Here is a 20,880-nt window from a genome sequence, read left to right on the forward strand (position 1 = left end):
TATCAGCCCAAGGCACAGATCACTTCTGAATTTTAATCCTTTAACACTTTTCTAGCTTCATTTTTTTTGTTAGTGTTGAATTAAAGCAAAGTACTTTTGTCATAGTTTGACTAAGATGAATATCTTAAAGCCAGTAAGCAGTAGGCTGCTCCCAAGATGTAGAAAGTAGTGCTTTTAAAGTCTGCCATTTTGTGTTGCTTTCCATGTAAGTCTATCAGAATTGCTCCAGCTATTTTGAATTTTGAGTGACATAGTATAGTAATGTAATCATTATTTTCATTCAAATCATGGCTTTTTCAAAAAGATGGGCTCTTGTTGGGTTCCCCTTTCCCCAACCCCCACACCCTTAATCTCTTTTCCGGGTCCAGAGCGGTCCTAGCACCTTCTAAATTTGATCAGTCATTGACTTGGAAAATGTGACTTTTCAAGCCACTTAAGACTCCTAGGTATCTTAATTAGTTAATAATTGGGACTGATTCAACAAGTGTACCAATTCTGAATGGCATGTATTAGTCATTGAAAATTTGAGGTTCTCAGAACTGGAGTGTTTGATCTAGTTGAAGGAGGTGATGGTTCTGTTGTCTTGGTGGACTAGTTCGCCAAAATCTGGCCCCAGACACTAACTCTGTCCTGGACAGAGCCAATAGCTGACTGCACATTCGATAAACAAGTCCCTTCAATCATAAGGAATGTTTTAAAAAGACACCTTTGAGTACATGGAATAACTAAAGTAGCTATACATTGTAATTGTTTTCAGGGGTACCATTTGGGATAGTGGCAACTTGGGAATAGCACCAAACATGAGAATATGGGCTTTGCAAACACTTGCCCGATTCTCATGGGCTGCTTTCTTTACATCAAGGTAAAGAAAAAGTTGTCAAATATAATGAGCTTTCCAACAGTACGTTTAAGAATCGTGATTCCTTTCTGCTAGATTCCATTAGAAAACTTAGAGGTATTTGGCACACCATAATCACCTCAATATGTAACAGATGTTGAAAACTTCCCCAAAGTTCAAAACTATAATTTTGTAAAATACTATATACCTTGATTTCACACCTTGGCTATTTCTGCATGGCTCCAAAACATTCAGATTAAAAGGTTTAAAGTTTGGTTAACATTTGCGTATTTCAAAATGTTTGGTATCAAACATGTTTTCTCAATATATGCTTCTTGAAGAAAGTAGAGAGATGGGTGTATGTTCATCACAACGTTTAAGCATTGTGTGGATAATGCCTTAAAAACTGAGTGCATCTCTTTTAACGTAGGGCAACTCTGTACATTAGCACTCAGCAAGAACGAAAAACTGTCATGGTATATGACTCTTGATGACCGTTTCCGACAGCCCCATTTCCACAGATGTAGAACATGGAACTCAGGGTGGGGAATATATTGGCAGTTCCCATACAGAACTGGCACGAGAGCCAAGTGTCCTGACTCCTGCTTCAATAACCCCTTAATATCTCTCACTATTTCTTTCTTCTTCCATTTCAGTCGAAATTCTGAACAACAGAGTTACGGAGTATCAGGATCTCTCCATGAGAACCTCCATATGGCCTTTCTATATATATTCTCACAGGTCTTCTACCAATACAACAATAAGTGTGGTGCAGTCAATATATTAAACAAAACACACATCCCAACCACCAAATTCAAACAAAATAATAAAACATTAATCAGTGGAGATGTTAAATCACAAATAGAAAATGAATAACTATCATTTATTTATCTGAATTATTAGGTAGAACATGACCGTAATGTTTTGTACTTTGTTGCATTATTCTTTGTGATTTTCCAATAACAAATACGCTGAGTGAATCTCTACAGTGGACTGTTGGCTTACTGCGCATTCTTGGTGGATAAATGTTCATCTGTTTTGAAGTGTTACCTTACTGTTTTGTTTACACAATAGTCTATTGGGTTGATTTAGAATGTAACAAATGTATCCAATACCATTTTCCCCAATATTGTATTGAATTGTATTGTGGTGTGGTATGATGTGATGTGTTGTGTTGTGTTGTGTTAGTTAGGTTTTTACATACTATTGTATTTTCCTCTAGATGTGTGGTGTTTGATTTCAACGAAAAAATTACTAACGGGAAACAGAAATATCTGTGTTTGAAAAACATGACAGATTAATATTAATATGCTTTCTCTCTCTTTAGAACATTTCTGTAGGTTTCTTGGGGCAGACTTTTAAAAGGCCTCAATTCTGAGTGTGCGCAAAACCTGTTCATAAACATGCATGTGTATAATTTGTACCTGCAGATTTGACCTTGCATAATACAATCACGCGACTAGTTTTTTTGCGAGAGAGAAATAATTACCTGCGTAAAACAGGGAACTTCTTGAAATATGAAGCTCTAACCTCACTCCTTAAGAAGCTTGCAAAATTACAATTTACATGTAAATGAATTTCTCCACATCTATCCTAAAAAATTATATAAAGTGCCCATTACTTTTTTGTGTGTGTGTGTGGTTCAAGGGTCCTGTCTCCTAGGTTGAACATCTAAAGCTGAGCCATTTGTCAAGTTCACCTCGAAATTGGTAGTTGGAGGCTTAAAAGTACACCAATTGTAGTAGAAATGGGGGCATGGAGATAGTTTTTACATACATTTCGGAGGAAAGTGTGTAAAAATCATTGTAACGTAACCTTTTACACAAGTGCCATTCTCTGAATACAAATGGCTCATGTTCTTTAGACTCGTCTTTTTGAATAATAAGTAAGATGCAATCTCGCAAAAGTCAGGGTGATTGAGAATTGATTCGAAGTGAGGCTTTTGTCCCCCAAATGGACAATCTTCCAACCGATCACAGTTGGAGCCTGAGTATAGGTTTGAAGAAATGGCAGGGTGGTAAGGGGGAGGGTAGGAAGGCATTTAAAATTATTCTCTGATTTAGTTAAAACTTCTAGGAGAGCTGTCCACAATTGTCTTTAGCTTCCATTTGACTGAATTTCTAGTTCTGCTGAACACTTCAGTGAGGGAGCAGGCGTCTATGCCAAGTGCTGCCCTTCCCAGACGTGATTGACAAGTCTCTCCTTTCGTAACCAAGCCATTTCTTTGTTTCTTTGTTGAGATCCATTTGTTTTTATATGTATTTGAAAAGCATAATACAGACGTTTTTAGCACCCTTTGGATGAAACAGACCAGCTGTATACTCCATAGAGCTGAGCTGAATTCACATTACTAATATTTATGAAATAATTTATAACCAAGTAAAATAGGAATTCCTATGGCATGTGACATACCTCCTCCACTGTACTCAGTTATTAATGTTACTGTTCTTATACAGTGCTGAAACCATATGATATTTCATTTCTACTTGGATTTAAATTTTTCTACTGAACATTTTTTCTCTCACTAGAAAGCATGCAATTCCTTAAATTTAATACATATAACAGGTTTGTTTTCCTTCATGAAAATGACCGGCACAGAGAAAATTCCGATTTTCAAAAGCTGGCTAGCAGCATTTGAATCACAGAACAATGAAGTTGGCAAAACGTTCTCACAATTGATGAAACTGAGGCCCAGGGCATGTGACCTGCTCAAAGCTACCTACCTGATCGGTGGCAGTCAGACCCCGAACCACTCTCCTGACTTTCTGTTGTTCCTCTGTTTCACGTTGTTTGTACTTGGGAACATTTGAGACCCCATCCCGAAGCAGATCAAGGTAGTTCAGAACAAAAGAGCAAAAATATCTGTTTGGTAGGTGACATCCTGTTGTTCTTCATTCTCAATCCAAAAATCCTGATCATCGGTAATTTCAAGACATTGTCATCTGTTAACAGTATTGCCTGGGGTTAGAGAACAAGAGGTGTCCTGACTTTTACCTGTTGATTCCTTGAACCACTTAATTTCTGTTTCCCAAAATCTTAACATCCTTAGAGAAGAAAGTAGTGTACGCCTTTGTGAAATGACTTGTGTGTAGATCCGAGTTTTGTATAAATGTGCCAGTCCCTCTCCAGAAGGGCAGAGCTAATCCCACAAATCTGGAAAGGATACACCTGAGCCAGTTGTATTCCTTAAAGGGGTTAGAAATGTTTTCAGTGCAGAATGAACTCTTTTGTGTCGTTCGACCTTTCGCGGCAACGCGCTGTCTCGTTTCACCTTTGAAACTCCTGGCAAAGATATACATAGACAAGAAACCTAGTAAGAGGGTCCGTGAAGGATATATATTCAGGGTAGTTGTAGATTTGGTGCCATAATATTTGATAATGGCTGGCATTTTACAAGTTGCTTTGTAAATGAATTTAAAGAAAGAAAACTGAAAGCGCTAAAGTTTGTATCAGATGTGAAAGAACTTTGACAAAAAAAGCAATTTTAAGATAGCACTCTTTAAACTAGTTGTGCAATGTCTTATTCAAATTATGTTTATTCAAGAAAAGAAAAGAAGAAAGGAAAGTCATTAGACTATAAATTTGCAGTTCATAAGCCAAGTCACAAAACTAATCAGTGACTCTAAATAACGATTTACTGGATGAATTGTATATATTAAATTCTAATCACTTGTGATTCTTAGTTAACATTTTATAAGCTTTGTATATGACAAGGGCTTCTATTCTTATTTATCCAAAATTATTGTCTTTGTCCGTTTCTCTCAGCCTTTTGCAAAATTAGGCAAGAGTACTGAAACTTGGATAAAACAGGTCAGGTATACAGAAAAAATAATCTAGAGGTTATCTGTTAAGAGGGTTTTAGTAGTATCAAAAAAAATTTTTTAAGGCACTATGTGACCATAAGTATATTTTAAAGAGGGATAAAGATTAAATTAAAACCAAATGGATTCATAAAATTACTATTTAAATACAGTATTTACTTTTGCAATTGGAGCATGATTCTCTAACCAGCTGTTGCATTTCATCTCACTTGTCTAGGCTAGAGTCTAATTTGTAGTTCATTGTCATGCAAATAGCCATCTTCTCCCTCCTCCATCCACCTTCACCATCCGTTTTTTTGATCATGTGAAAGCACTTTGATCTTGCCGTTGAGTGTTGTCCCACACCACGGGGCTGTGTTCACTAAGGTATCTGAGTTACTGTAGCCTGTAGGGTAGGTTGCTATGCACAGAATGATTGGAGACTGGAATCCTCTTTCTTTTTTTCTCTCCTCCATTTCTTTGCACATTGAAATAGAAGTAGAGAAATCCTGTTTCCCAATTCTGTTGAGTAGATGTCGGAAGATAGGGGCCTAATTTTTCATTGTACCAGTACCAGAATGAATAGTATCGAAAAGTGTATCACAACTCTTTTTGCAAACTTACTTGACTGCGTCATCAAACTGTAGGTTTAATTATCCAATCTAGGTCCTGAGCACCAAGTCACTGATGGGTGCCATGTTTTCATTTTTCTTTTTAGTTTTTAAAGTTTTCATTTTACTACGTTTTTTGTATCTAAGTAATTAATGAATTTAATTTTGAAGGAGAGTTAGAGAAAGTTTGATTTTACTACATGTATTCAACCCACCTAGATAGGTTCTACACTGACACAGAAGCATGACAACATAGAGATTATAGTCCATAGCTATTCTTTACAGCTCACAGTTTAAGAACAAACTTAACTTTATATACAAATAATAATTTTTAACTAATTATATTTTGTCGTTGCTTTAGCAACAAAACTACAACATGGCTACCTTTAGACACTTTTTTTAGGGAATAATTTTACTTGTAAACTATACATGGTTTTTGACAGTATGAGCCTGTAGAAGACACAGCTCAAACCTTAGAGAACAGATCTAGCCGAATTTTACTTTAATCCCAAATTGCAATGCAAATGCTGAATGTGTGTCCTTGTATGACTTTTGGATCAAAAAGTTTACAACACATGGATTCTAGAGTCAGCTTTATAGCTTATAGAATTTGTTGTGTGGATAGGGTTATTCCACAGTATTTCAACTTCAAAACACAATTACTGCATCTATAATCTATTACCTGACCTTGTTCATGACATTATGTTTTCCAAATTACCCTATGCAGGAGGCATAGCTATCATGGCAAAAATTCTCTTTTCTGGAATCACGTACTCGCATAAATATATCCAAATGAGGATTGAAGAATGATGAAAGCGTATTTTGAAATGAATTCTTATTTGGAAAACCATACATAAAGATACTGTGGAATGACCCCTTAACAGTGTTTGAGAGGCATATATGCTGCAGCAAACTGATGGTCTCAGTTAGGGTGCGACTGTGTGAGACACACCTTTTTTGCACTTATGTACATAGTCCATGAACGCTATGCTTGGAGCTTTTGTTTATTAAATATAAGAAATCTGTGATAATAGTGGAAAAGTTAGTAAGATAGAGTTATTTCTAAGGCCTTGAGAAAAAGGGGGATTTTGCTAGAAGACGTAACCAAAACATGATGTTGCTTTGCTGTTGCGGAGGCTTTCTGGTTTGCTACAGTTCACTGGAAGAAAAGACTAGTAACAGGTTAGCTTCAGCTAACAGCACTGACAGAGTGACAGTACTTCATCTTCTGGCAACCAAGACCAGTAGCAAAGATTGTTTGTTTTTTGAATTTAACCGCCATTGTAAACACACACACACACACACACACACACACACACACACACACACACATACCAGGCAGGTTTCTGGCAAAGGTTTTCTTGTTTCAATGGTTACAAGCAGTAAAACACCCTATATGTTGCAAGATGGAGAGTTCCATTTTGATCAGCAGATTCCATCTTTGACAGAAAATTCCAGATTGGAAGGTATCAGTTACACTGATTAATACCCATTTAAGTGACAATCAAAATGTTAACATTCACTACTATTTCCCCCTTTAAAATCCAGGTCCCAAAACCAAATTGGCAACCATTGACAGGCTTAATTTAAGAATTAAGAATGGCCAGCTTGGGGCATTCTGTTCCCTCTAGCAACAACAACAACAAAAATACTCCTGGCACTACTGTTCAGTGGAAGCTGTTTTCTGACTTACCTTTACAAGACTAGAAAGTGCTTTACTATGTCACACAGCCTCCTACTGCTTTATCTAACAGAAGAGAACCGGCCCATATTTTACATATGGAGCTGGAAAAGAACGTTTTAATCAGACCATCTCTGGCAATTTGAGCTCCCCTATCACCTACCACTCACCATTTAACTTTTTGTTGCCTCCAGGCAATGAGGTTAGAAAAGTTTAAGGAGGGATGATCTTTGGTACTTTGAGTCTTTCACATCTTGGGGTGTGTCACCCTTGCCTTGGAGAAGTTACCCACCCTGGGATTAAGGGAGTTGGTATCAGTGTCACTACCCATGTTGATGGTTCTCACAGAGACAGGAAGATACGCCAAAGCCAGAAAGCAACCAAGCCTTAAGGTTGTCCAACAGCTCAGGGCCAGTTGGTGAGCAATTTCTCTTTTTCTCCCTTCAACCCTTAATCATTTAGAGTCAGCTATACAACTAACAGCCCGACCATCTGACCAGCATTTCCACTGGCATAAAATATAAGCATTCGTTACTTCTCTAGTTAGGGACTCCCAACTCCAACCTTGTCACCAATATACTTTCCCAACTTACCCTGTGTTCTTGTGTTGACATTTCCTTGTGAATCTATAAGCCACAAGAATATATTTTCATAAGGTCAATAGACATATAGATTTTAAGTGAAGAAGAATCATCTATAAAATAGTAAGAACGAACCTAGAGGCATCACAAAAGATAACCAAGTAATTGATGGCATATTGTGCATGCTGACAGCCGTTGGGTCAAACTCTTTGGAGCTTACACGCAGTGGCTGTATCTCAGTAAGTCAAATTAGAGAATGAAATATAACAAAATGTGAATGACTTGAGGCCAAAAAGGGACCTCCATTATTAAACCCAGGAAAGGGTTTAGTTTGACTAGTTCATAGTTTCCAGAGCCTTCACTTGGCCTGGCAAGAACCATCCACTACTACTCCAAAGCAGGATTATTCCAGAGAAATTTGATCTCAAATTAGAGCCCATAAAGCATACCTGAAAGGAAAAACTGTATCACTATTAGAAGATATTGCAAAAATTCTCACTCGTCACCTGCTACATTGTATTACTTTAATTAAGAAAAATACCTCTGTAACATGACCTAAAAGTAACCCAACTTTACGCCATGCTTTTTTCTCCCCAAACACACAACCTAAAGATTTATCTGTCATACAACTGCATGGTTGCAAAGCTTTATGTCTGTATACAGATGCTATCTGTTCATGATGGAAACCAAATTATTCTGTTGCTATGTCTTTTGTGTCTAGCAGTTGAGAGAATGATCTGACCATCGGACTGTTGGGTTCTGGGTTTGCCCTTTTCAAAATAAATTTCCTTTTATTATTGCTGTTAGTGCTTTAATTATTTGCAAATGAACCATTTGTTAGCATGCCCCCAAGTTATAATCATTTAAATGTTAAGAAAAATGTTCCTAAATGTACTCTTTTTTAAAGAGCTTTCTGTAATGTTTATATAACAACAATCCAGTATAATGTAGAAAATGGAAGCACATATTTGGGGCAGAAGAATGTCCATTTTAAAATACCTGTGGATACGAAAATTATTAGCCATATGCAACAATTACAAATTTAAATAATGACCACAATTGTTCACAGATGTAAACTCTTCACCTCCAAAATGCAATAGTTCATTCCTTCAACTGCTATCAATAGGATAGATGCTTTGATTTTTTTGTTTTTTTTTTTCCCCCAAATTATAGTGCTCTTCTGCTTCTTTGTGTTTAGAAGTGTGCATTATGCAGTCATTTTAGTATGCTACTTCTGTGTTGTGTATTTTTGGTTCTTTTAATAAAATGTGTAAATGTCTTGGTTATGTCTTTTTTTTATGAATCCATATTCACACATTAGGAGTTTACTTAAAAGCTACTCCTGTTCTACTATATCAATCCTAATATTTGGTAATTCTAATATAAATTTTAAATTTGTGATTTGGTTCAAAGTTCTTTTTCATACATAGAAAAAAATTATTTCCAACTATACCTTCAGTATTATGAATTATATAGATAATACATTCATTGTATTAGACGTATTATTTCTCTGATATTGAAGTTACTAACAACCAGAAAGGCACATTTGTATTTTAGTAAAAGAAAACTAAACGTTTTGAGATAATGCTTACTTCTATTGTGCTTCAGAAATCCTGAGGAATTTTATAAGATACATTATTAGAAGTTTATATTTTCTGGTTATTCATTTCTATCTTGCATCTTCAGTGGAACATATGAGACCAGTGTTGTTCGTTTCATTTTTTTCAAGATGGGCATCAGTGGTTTCATAACAATGAGATGCATGAATTTTTCCATCAAAATGTTTTCTCACTTAAAATTGGTTTTCTCCAACAAATGGCACTGGAGTGAACAGATAATGATTTTTGTTCTTTAAGAAAGCAAAATATAACTTGATAATACTTTATTCTGACAGATTTCTAAATACTTAAAAAACACTAGTTGGGAATTTCTCCACATTGGCAACTGTTTGGTAGTCAGGCCGGTAGAAAATTCAGGTGAAGAGGCTTTGACTGAGAGGCTGTGACAGATTAAAGTATTCTTCACGTGTCTATAACTGTGCAAAGAGCCAGGGAGGAGGTCCAGTGTCAGCTGAATCATACAGAACTAAGCGCTCCCTTGTCCCTTGAGCCCTGCTTTACTCTTTCTGAGTGTGGCACTTCTCCATAAGCCGACTTTGAGCCCTTGGGTGTGTTGTACATCCTTCTGTGAGTCTGTGATAAACCCTGCATAAATACCAGCTCACTATATAGACATTTACAAAAGGTCTTTGGCCTCTTCAGAATTCAGTTTGTCTACCTACCTGAATGACAGGTAAGATTCAGGGCAGGCATTCCCAACTACAATCAAAATGGAGATTCTGTCGGCCAGAGGGAAGTTAACCCACAGGCAAAACCGGAAATAAAGCTTAGCTTGGTGCTTTTAAACCTCTTTGTTCAGCATCCTTCTAAGCGTCTCTTTTTCTCATCCCCCATGGTGGCTTCTGGTTTCCTAGAAGCCCCAGGTAGCAACCTGTTGGGCCCGCTTCTCCAGACAGATCTGGACTTTTCTCCTTCAGAACTTCCCTGTTGGGCATCTCAAGCTACTGAGGGCAGCTCAGAACTGAGATCAAGAGACGGCTCACACTACAGTCTTGGACTGGCAGTGCTTATGTGCTGCCCCCTGAGAGTGTTTGTATTTTAAAAGGCATGACTCTGGGCACCTGGCTAGCTCCATCAGTAGAGCCATGCGATTCTTGATCTTAAGTTCGTAAGTTTGAGCCCCACGTTGTGTGTAGAGTTTACCTTAAAGATAAAAAGGCATGACTCCAGTGGTCAAATATCAGACAGCCACTTACTTAGATGAGGGATATATGTTTTTACTGAAACAAACAGCATTTGGGCAGCAATCAAATTCCAATGGACAAGTGGTACCATCATTTACCACCTCAGGAAGGCCAAAAAAGAAGACTCTTATAATTTTGTTATTGTCAGGAAAGTTCTGCTATAATAATGAACCCGAAATAGTGACTAGATAGTAAACATTGCACAGTTCCACAGGCCAGAATCCACTCACGTGGTCAGCATCTGTAGTAAAGAGCAGGACACTGGATAAGCCTGATGCGTGATCACATTTCTGGAGTCGCCTCATACCTATACTTGCTAATATTCGACAGATGGACACCCACGCTCAGATTTTTTTTCTTTACTCTTTCTTGTCCTAGAAATGCTCATTTAACTGATCCCTCACAGATTTTCCTTTTAGTGCTGGGGCTTCTACAATTCCCGTAGGCAGGAAGACCCCGGGTCTGTGGGGCAATAAAAAAGCCAACAGCCGCAGTGATAGAAAGGATAGCCACCTGGATGGAAGGGTGAGGTTTGTGACAGAAACAGGAGGCCCAGTTCCCATCTTTACAAACAGAAGCCTGAAGTAAAGGCACAGCATTCCAAAGAGGAAATCAGTCTAAGAAGGAAGTTGCGGTCAGCGTAGCCCAGAATATTTGTGCTGTGCATGAAAATGGACTGTAGTGCAAAGACAGCCAGGGTATCTGGGGCAAAGTAGAAGAGATGCAGGAAAAATCATACATTTTCCTGATGAGAATAAGGGAGTTTTTCCTGCGCAGATGATTCCGTGCATTGCATGGATGTACAAGTACAAAGAGAGAAGTCGGTGAAAAATCACAGTATATCAGTGGTTGAACAGCAACAAACAGTGGCAACCGCACCTGTTAACACAGACAGCCTGTTTATTACCAACAGGACTTGAGAGAATTCAGAAGGAATCTGAGGAGTCCCCGCCATCAGCATGCCTCTAAGAGATGTTACGGCCACAGAAGGTGACGGTCAACTCATTGAGAATCAGTGTAGGTCTCAAGAAGAGAGTGGGGAAGAATAAGATCGGGACTAAGACTCTGCCTTTAGCCTTCATGACCTGAAGAGATGAACACTTCTTTCTTGGGGAAATTGGCAGTTAAGAGAGAAACATATCTGTGCTAATTTTATATAAATATATATATCTATATACATATATGTAGTAAGTGGTTATTGATGTGCCTTTGTTAACTATTTAATAAACATTACGTGTAGTTCAAAGTGTTTGGGTTCTTCTCAGTTTCTATTTACAAAGTCTCATGTTAAGGAAATCCATTTATGGGTTGTTAAACAAGGAAAAGCTGAGCTCACCGGAATCCAGGCACTCAAGGGTCACAACTTAGGGGTCCAGGTAGGGGTTACTAAGAAAATGAGGCATCTCTGTTAAGAGTAACACTTCAGTTTGGAGACTGTGCAGGGTCTCGCCGAATAACAAGCATCTACCATAAACTGAGCACCAGTTAATGACGGAGACCGCTATAATAAGCAACTCCTTCCTCCTGACGGCCACTGTCAGAGATACTGTAGATCCTGAAGATGCTTGGAACCTCAGGAGTCATTGGTATGAGATTGTGGGGCCAGAGGGGCACTCAAACCATTCAGGAAAAATGGCCCAGGAGTGTCAGACATGCAACCACAACCACTATTGCTGTCCTCTACTCTCCATATCCTGGAGAAATGTCCCTGTGGTAAAAAATAAAGATACACAGGGGCACCTGGGTGGCTCAGTCGGTTAAGCGTCCGACTTTGGCTCAGGGCATGATCTCACGGTTCGTGGGTTCGAGCCCTGCGTCGGGCTCTGTGCTGACAGCTAGCTCAGAGCTCAGAGCCTGGAGCCTGCTTCATATTCTGTGTCTCCCTCTCTCTCTCTGACCCTACCCTGCTCGCGCTGTCTCTCTCTCTCTCTCTCTCTCTCTCAGAAATAATTTTTTTTAAATGTTGAAAAAATATTTTAAATAAAAACTAAAGATACACAGGTCCAGATATTGCTAGGGGGATTAGGGAAAGGTCAATCTAAGAATAACCTTTGCGTAATAACGGTCTAAGAAAACTCTTAAATAGTATTTTAAGATTATTGTCATGTCCACAGTTAGTGCTATGCTACTTGACCCTTCTTCCTCCCAATCTACCCTCCACGTTACTACTGGGATCATTTTTCTAAGATCAAAAACTCATGATTTCACTTCCCTGATTTAAATTCCAGACTTCTTCACTGCCTTAAGGGATAAAGCCTACACCCCAACACAGCAATCTTCTGTCCTCAGGCCTTAGGTTTGGCCTCAAGTTTCCTCTTTCCCCTTGCTTTCTGTAACAGTACAACTCCGGACAAAGCAAACCACCGGTGGAGAAATATAATTAAAAATGAGCTCTTCCAACCCAACAATCCTCTCCACAAAGGTAGTAGTGAAAGAAAAGTGAATGAACATTAAGCCAAAATGGGTTGCACACCATAGGCTATCCACTAAGAAACTACAGAGCCAGAAAGGAATCACCCCCTTATCTAGCCAAGGAGTTACATCCCATTACAGACAGGTTTTCAAGATAAATGGTAACCAGTCCTCAAGTAAGAGAACTCATGGCACCTTTTGTCATTCATAATTCCTCCTAACTTTATAGTGTAACTGGGGAGACCACCTGTGTTGACTTTATCTATAGGAGAAACAAATGTTTCCTATCTTTACCTCAAAGAGATAGTTTTGCAAATTGGAGGGAGATTCCCTGAAGGTAGGCTGTGACCTCCCCTCAGGAATGAAGATCTGGGACTTGATTGCCCTTGATGTTAGCATTTCAAAGAGGTGGCTCCCAGGTCCTTGAGGAAGCATGGAGAATTGTGAGGCTACTTTAAGATTATCAAGATTTACACACACTTGAAAAGGACACCGAAAGAATTTTTTTAAGAAAAGGGAGAGATGAGGGAGAAGTCTCCACTTATTTCTAACAAGGAAAATTAAGCCTCTTTTTTTAAAAAGTTTATTTATTTTGAGAGAGAGAGAAAGAGCGTAAGTGAGGGAGGGAGAGAGAGAGAAAGAGAGAACCCCAAGCAGGGATGTCAGTGCAGAGTGGGGCTCGAACTCACAAACCAGGAGATCATGACCCAAGCTGAAATTCAGAATCGGACACTTAGCCAACTGAGCCACCCAGGCGACCCCCAAGCCTCTTATTTTTAAGTTGTGTTTGCCCTTATATCACCCATGTTTCCCAGATACATACCATGGTTTCCCATACATTTGTGCCCTTTTCACTCCAGTTGAAACACCTTCCCATCTCCTTCCTCCTTTTCTTGCAACACTCACTAGTCAAGGAGTAGATCAACTATCAAGTATTCCCTGAGGTCTTCTTTGGCATTACCAGATACCACTGAGATGCAGCTAATATTTACTTAGTGCTTATCAAACCTCAAATTTAGTTGCTTAAATTAAATAATGCTTAAATAATCTCAAAGCTCAGTAGCCACCTTCTGTACCCTTCTGATATTGTCTGTACTCCTCCTCCATTTAACTGGGCTTCTCAAAGGCAACAACGAGGTCTTGTTGATCTTGGTATCCCTTATGATGCCTTGAACAGTAGCCACACAGTAAATGAATGCATAATAGATTTTTGGAGAAATAATCAACTAGGGCATCAGAGCACTTTTATTATAAAAAAGAAAACTTCATTCAAATAAAAGAGATTTATGCAATAATAAAGGGAAATTTCACAAATTCCGACTGTAGGAAGAACAACTGGTCCTCGCAGAACTGGAAAGTTATCAAATAGCGTGTTTCTCCTCTTTCTCTGTGTACGTCTGTGCCTCTCTCTCTCTTCTCTTCCATTCTCTGTCTCTCTCTGTCTCTTTCTCTCTCTCTCTGTCTCTCTCTCTCTCCTCCAGTCTCTTACTTCTCTGCAAACCAGGTTTCTCTGCCTACTTGTCACACTCCAGTGATAGATCAAGGCTACTCCCAGAAGGGTATTCTTATCCTGAATCCATATCAAGGATAGCCTGCACAGAAGCACCTGGAAGCCTTGGAAAACATAGATGGCTGGGACCCACTCAAGAGTCTTTGATTCAGTAAATATGGGATGAGGTATGAGAATTTGCATTTCTAACAAGTTCCCAAACAATTCTGATAATCCGGGGACACGGTTTAGGAATGTTCTACTTGAGAGGTGCCTGGGTGGCTCAGTCAGTTAAGTGTCTGACTCTTGATTTCATCTCAGATCATGATCTCTCGTTACATGAGTTCAAGCCCCGCATAGGGCTCTGAACTGACAATATGGAACCCGCTTGGGATTCTCTCTCTCCCTCTCTCTGCCCCTCCCTCACTTGTGCCCATGTGTGTTTTCTTTCTTTGTCTCTCTTTCAATAAATAAACAAACTTTAAAAAAGGGAACGATCTACTTGACCTTCAGGCTTGGTTCCCCACAAACAATTGACATAGTCACTGGGCCCCAAAGCCTGATTCTCATGAGAGAAAATTTGATTGGTGAGTCAAATGTTCATCCCGGTAACATTCAGTGGTGTCCAAAAGGCTGAAGTCACATGGTACATATGAAAGGTTGCCTCTTGGAGGCTGTGGGCTGGGAAAGTTTTCAAAGGAGGTGGATCGCTATTACAGTCACCCCCATGGTTCCTTTTTAAGCTATAAGAATTTCCACACTGCGAGGCGCCTGGGTGGCTCAGTCGGTTAAGTATCCGACTTTGGCTCAGGTCACGATCTCGCGGTCTGTGAGTTTGAGCCCCGTGTCGGGCTCTGTGCTGACAGCTCAGAGCCTGGAGCCTGCTTCAGATTCCGTGTCTTCCTCTCTCTCTGCCCCTCCCCCACTTGTGCTCTGTCTCTCTCGCTGTCAAAAATAAATAATAAAACATTAAAAATATTTAAAAAAAAGAATTTCTACACTGAACTAACTCCTGGGTCTATAGCATTCACTGCTCCATAACCAATAAGGCCAACAAGGACAGAATGGCCTATTGGACATCTCCAGCCACTCATTTCAAAGTACATATTTACTCTCATCCCTAAACTCCTAATATCTCTCAAGCACGTGGCTCCCCCATCCAGTTGTCCAAGCCAGAACCCTGGGAATCACCTCTGACTCCCTGCCTCCATATCCAGTCTATCAGTCTATCAAGTCCTATCAATTCTATCTCTGAGTTGTTTTCTCTATCCTCACTATACCTGGTTAGTTGAACTTGACAGCCTGCCTTCAGTGTCGTTTTCCTCCAAGGTCTTGTTCTTCACAAGACTTCCCAATCTCATCTCTTGGGACAGCCGTTTGGGGTCGGAAGCAGCAAAAGCTAAGGCCTGTCATCTCCAGCTGATGCAGCTGCAGGCCCATCTACCTCAGAATGTCAAACAAAAATTCTCATGCTGTGTGTACTGTGATGGAATATGAACAAAGATTGGGAAGCTCTGATCTAAAACACAAGTTTGACTATATAACTCCTCTGCCTAAAACCTTTCAATCACTCCCCATAGGTCTTGGAATAAAGCCTAAACACACCTTACAACAGTCTGTAACATCTGGCATAGTCCAGTCCCCATCTCCGTCTCCTGCCTCATCTCTTGCCACTGCCTGCCTTGTACTTGCTTCTTCAACAGCAGGTAGATAGATATTTGTAGTGTCCAGAACATGCCCTGCTGTTTCATGCCTGCAAACCATTGCTCATGCTTTCCTTTCTGCCTGGAATGTCTACCCTCCCCTTTTTTTTTTTTGCCTGCCTAACATCCTTTGAGACCAGGATGGTCTCAAAGCACCATATCCCTCAGGAAAACATCCATGTCTGCTTCCCACCTCCACTAGTGTGCCCCTCTTTGAAACTCTCACAATACCTTCAGCAAATAACTGTCGTTGGATTTACCACACTGCATTAGAATATTGTCCGCTTCTCCCACTAGCCTGGGAGTGTCACGAGGGCAGAGTCTGTGTCTTATACATGGCAATATTTCCAGCACCTAACACAGTGATTATAAATTATTATCATACATCTCAACAACAAAAATTAAATGACTTTATTCAAAAATGGACAAAGAAAGGACTTAAACAGATATTTCTCCAAAGAAGATATACAAATGGCCAATAAACACATGAAAAATGCTCAACACAATCAATCATTAGGGAAATACAAAGCCAAAACTACAATAGGATACCACTTCACACTCACTAAGATAGGTATCATTAAAAACGGATAGTAGTGTTGATGATGATATGGAGAAATAAGAACCCTTGTGCATTGGCTGGTAGCCATGTAAAATGGCATAGTCATTATGGAAAAGGGTTTGGCAGTTACTCAGAAAGTTAAACAGAATTATATGAATCAGCAATTCCACACCTGGGTGTGTACCCCAAAAATTGAAAGCAAGGACTCGAACAGATACATGTACACCAACGTTTATAGAAGCATTATTTACAATAGCCAAAATGTGGAAACAATCCCAGTGTCCATCAACAAATTAATGGATGAATAAAATGTGGTGTGTGTGTGTGTGTGTGTGTGTGTGTAAACATATACATTTAATGGAATATATTTGGCCTTTAATAAGAATGAAATTCTAGTGCATGCCACAACATGGATGAGCCTTGAGAACATTATGCTAAGTGAAGTAAGCCAGCCACAAAAGGGCAAATAATGTATGACCTCACTTACATTAGGTCTCAGAATAGGCAAATACATAGAGACAGAAAATGCAATAGAGGTTACCGGGGACTAGGGGGAATAGGGAGTTATTGTTTAATTGGTAGAGAGTTTCCATTTGGGATAGTAAAAAAGGTCTGGAGCCGAATAATGGTGACAATTGCACAACATTATGAATATACTTCACTGAATTGTACATCTTAAATGGCTAAAATGGTAAATTTTACATATTACATATATATGTATACACACACACACACACACACACACATATATATAAAAGCATATTTTTTTAAATGTAGTATCATGGAGCACCTGGGAGCTCAGTCAGTTGAGTGTCCAACTTTGGCTCAGGTCACAATCTCGCAGTTCATATGTTGGAGCCCCACATCAGGCTTGCTGGTGTCAGCACAGAGCCTACTTCTGATCTTCTCTCTCCCTCTCTCTCTGCCCCTCCCCTGCTTGTGCTGTCTCTCAAAAATAAATAAACATTAACAAAATTTTTTTTTAAAAATAAATAAAAGTAACATCATGTGTTGAATGAACCAATCACAAAGTGCCCTTTTGTACTCTCTGGTAACTTTACTTTTGAGATTTTTTGCAGATCTCTTTTTTTTATTTGAATTTTAGTTAACATCCAGTGCAATATTGGTTTCAGGAGTAGAATTCATTCATTCATCACTTAAATACAACACCCAGTGCTCATCACAAGTGCCCCACTTAATACCTATCACCTATTTAGCCCATCTCCCACCCACCTCCTCCATCAACCCTCAGTTTGTTCTCTGTCATTAGGAGTCTCTTGTGGTTTCTCTCCCTCCCTTCTCTTTCTTCCTCCCTTCCCATATATTCATCTGTTTTGTTTCTTAAATTCCACACATGAGTGAAAGCATATGGTATTTATCTTTCTCTGATTGACTTATTTTGCTTAGTGTAATACATTTTAGTTCCATACACATCATTGCAAATGGGGAGATTTCATTCTTTTGGATGGCTGAGTAATACTCCATCGCATATATATACCACATCTTCATTCATTCATAAGTCATGGACATTTGGGCTTTCTCCATATTTTGGCTATTGTTGATAATGTGGCTAGAAATACTGAGGTGCATGTACCTCTTCTAATCTGTATTTTTGTATCCTTTGGGTAAATACCTAATAGTGCAACTGCTGGATCATAGGGTAGTTTTACTTTTAGTTTTGTGAGGAACCTCCGTACTGTTCTCCAGAACATCACAGATCTCCTAATGGTGTTTCATATAATTAACCCCCCCCTTTTTTTTATACTTCTCCTGTGGAGAATAAAAATAAATTATCAGATGTAGATTCCATTATAAAAGACCTTATAAACCAAGAGAGGAAAAAAATATGTTAGAGTTAACTCTCATTTTGTGGCAAATAATAGAAATTTAGTCAAATCAGTGCAGCAGCTGGGAAGATACCCCACAAAATAAGTATAAGGAATTTCTATTTCTCCAATTCAAATTGAATTTTCTGAGTCTCCATCTGATGGACTGATAGAGAATTTAAAACTTTTCCCTCTTCCTCCCACCAGATGCTTATTCAAGGTCCTTGAGGGTTTTACACAGTCATAAACATTCACAAAGAGGTATTCTGGTCTTATGTCCACACTATTCAGTATGTTCATTATCCAAGCTTACATGTTTCTTTAAAAGCAGATGATTCAAACATATTTTTGTATGCCCATGCTCATAGCAGTATTATTCACAATAGCCAAAAAGACGAAAGCAACCCAAGTGTCCATCAATGGATAAATGGATAGACAAAATTTGGTATATCCATACAATGGAATATTATTCAACCTTAAAAAGGAATGAAATTCTGACATGTGCTACAACATGGATGATCTTTGAGAACATTATGCTAAGTGAAATAAGACATTCACAAAATGACAAATACTGTATGATTCTACATATGTGAGGTACCTAGAGGTGTGAAATTCAGAAATGCAGAAAGTAGATGGTGGCTTCCAGGGGCTGGGGACAGGGTAATGGGAAAGTATTGTTAATGGCGACATAATTTCAGTTTTGAAAGATGGAAAGAATTCTGGGGATGGATGGTAGTAATGGCTGCACAACAATGTGAATGTACTTAATGCCACCAAACTGTACAATTAAAAGATGATTAAGATGGTCATTTTCTTCCAGCTTTATTGAGATATAATTGACATATAACATGTGCAAGTTTAAGGTGTACAATTTGATGATCTGATGCACGTATATATTGCTGAATGTTTACCACAATAAGGTTAGTTAACATGTCCTTCACCTTATATAATCGCCATTTTGTTGTCATTGTTGTTATGGCGAGAACATTAAAGTTCAATGCTCATAGCAACTGCCAAGGATACAATAACGTATTGCTAACTATAGTCACCAGGCTGTACATTATCTCCCTAGAACTCATTCTTCTTATAATTGGAAGTTTGTACCCTTTGACCCATTGTCACCCCATTTCCAATCCCTCAGTCCCTGCAATCACTATTTTACTCTTTCTGTGCGCCTTATGTATTTTGATTCTATATATGAGTGGTATCACACAGTATCTTTCTCCGTCTGACTTATTTCACTTATCATAAAGCCCTCGGGGTCCATTCATATTGTTGTGATGGCAGGATTTCCCTCTTTTTACGACTGAATAATATTCCATTTCTTCTTTACCCATTCCTTTTAAGACGGTGAATTTATGTTATGTGTCTTTCTCCACAATTAAAAAAAGAAAAAGTAGGCGACACTGTTGCTTCAATGCAAGCATGAGCACAAGAATCCTACTTGCAACACAGGGAGCCACAGTTCCTAGAGATGAACCTCTCTAATTGTACCACACAGTCATTTCTTTCTGAAGTTCTGCCATAGTCCTCAGAGCACTGAGAGAGTACAGGGCACACAATAAAATAGCAACAGCTTCCTAATTGAATGTCCTTCCCTCTGTTTGGTCCTCTAGGTCTGCCAGGAATTTTCCCAAATCTCTTTTTCAATTTGCCTTTTTTTGTCTTTTCCACCCCCAATCCTTCATCTCTATTCTTTCCCCCTGTGGGACTATCCAGAATAATTCTTTAAATGGGGCAATGCTTTAAAAAAAATAAACAGCATCAACGATCAGGATGGGAGTTAGCTTCTCACATGTGGCTCAAAAGCAGATCAGACATGGCAGAATAAATATGAGAGGAAAAAACATCTATAGCACTGAGGAAAAAAAAACCCACAAGCTGCTATCTGTAAGTAATCCTTGGCATAAGTAAAATGGGGGGCACCTGGGTGGCTCAGTCGGTTAAGCGGCTGACTTCAGCTCAGGTCACGATCTCCAGGTTCATGAGTTTGAGCCCTGAGTCAGGCTCTGTGCTGACAGTTCAGAGCCTCTCCCTCCATCTGTTTCTGCACCTCCCTCTCCCTCTCTCTCTCTCTCTCTCTCTCTCTCCTCTCTCTCTCTCTCTCTCAAAAATAAACGAATGAATGAATGGAGTGAATGAATGAATGAATGAATAAATAAAATGGTAACAGTAGAACATTATAAGGATATAATGTCTATTTGCCAGAGTTCTTCTGGTTATAAGAGACAAAATTCAAAATAAAGATTGTTTAAGTGGACATAATAAGTCAAAGAGTTGAAAGATCCAGGGATCGGTTGGCTTCAAGCACAACTGTATGCTGGTGCTCAAGCTGTGAAGTTAGGGATCTACCACTCTCCTTTTCTCAGCTCCAATTCCCTCTGTGTTTGTTATTTGAAGGTCTACACTTACATCTAACTAGATTAGGAATCTAAAAGAAAGTAGAGTACTAGTTCTAATTTTTTAAGGATCCTCCCTACTGTCTTCCACAGTGGCTGCACCAATTTATATTCCCACCAACGGTACACAAGGGCTTTCCTTTTCTCCACATCCTCACCAGTACTTGTTATCTCTTGG

At 39.0% G+C, this 20,880-nt stretch overlaps 1 protein-coding gene across 2 annotated transcripts in view; it reads left to right on the plus strand.

Moving 5' to 3' along the window:
- The window catches only part of MBNL3 (muscleblind like splicing regulator 3), a 73,175-nt gene extending 61,612 nt beyond the window's left edge, over positions 1-11,563 (plus strand). Inside the window, exon 9 of one of the 2 annotated variants that reach the window (XM_039239857.1) lies at positions 1,495-4,731. Coding sequence is in view for 1 of the 2 variants with exons in the window: in XM_039239859.1 (XP_039095790.1) it covers positions 11,228-11,308 (81 nt within the window). In the remaining variant the exon portion in view is untranslated. Of the gene's footprint in view, positions 1-1,494; positions 4,732-11,227 lie in introns of those variants that run through there. The other variant, XM_039239859.1, reaches the window with a different exon arrangement.
- Positions 11,564-20,880: the final 9,317 nt, after the last annotated feature.

This window comes from Hyaena hyaena, unplaced genomic scaffold (assembly GCF_003009895.1).
Source record: "Hyaena hyaena isolate Hyena2069 unplaced genomic scaffold, ASM300989v1 scaffold_162, whole genome shotgun sequence".
Taxonomy (NCBI): domain Eukaryota; kingdom Metazoa; phylum Chordata; class Mammalia; order Carnivora; family Hyaenidae; genus Hyaena; species Hyaena hyaena.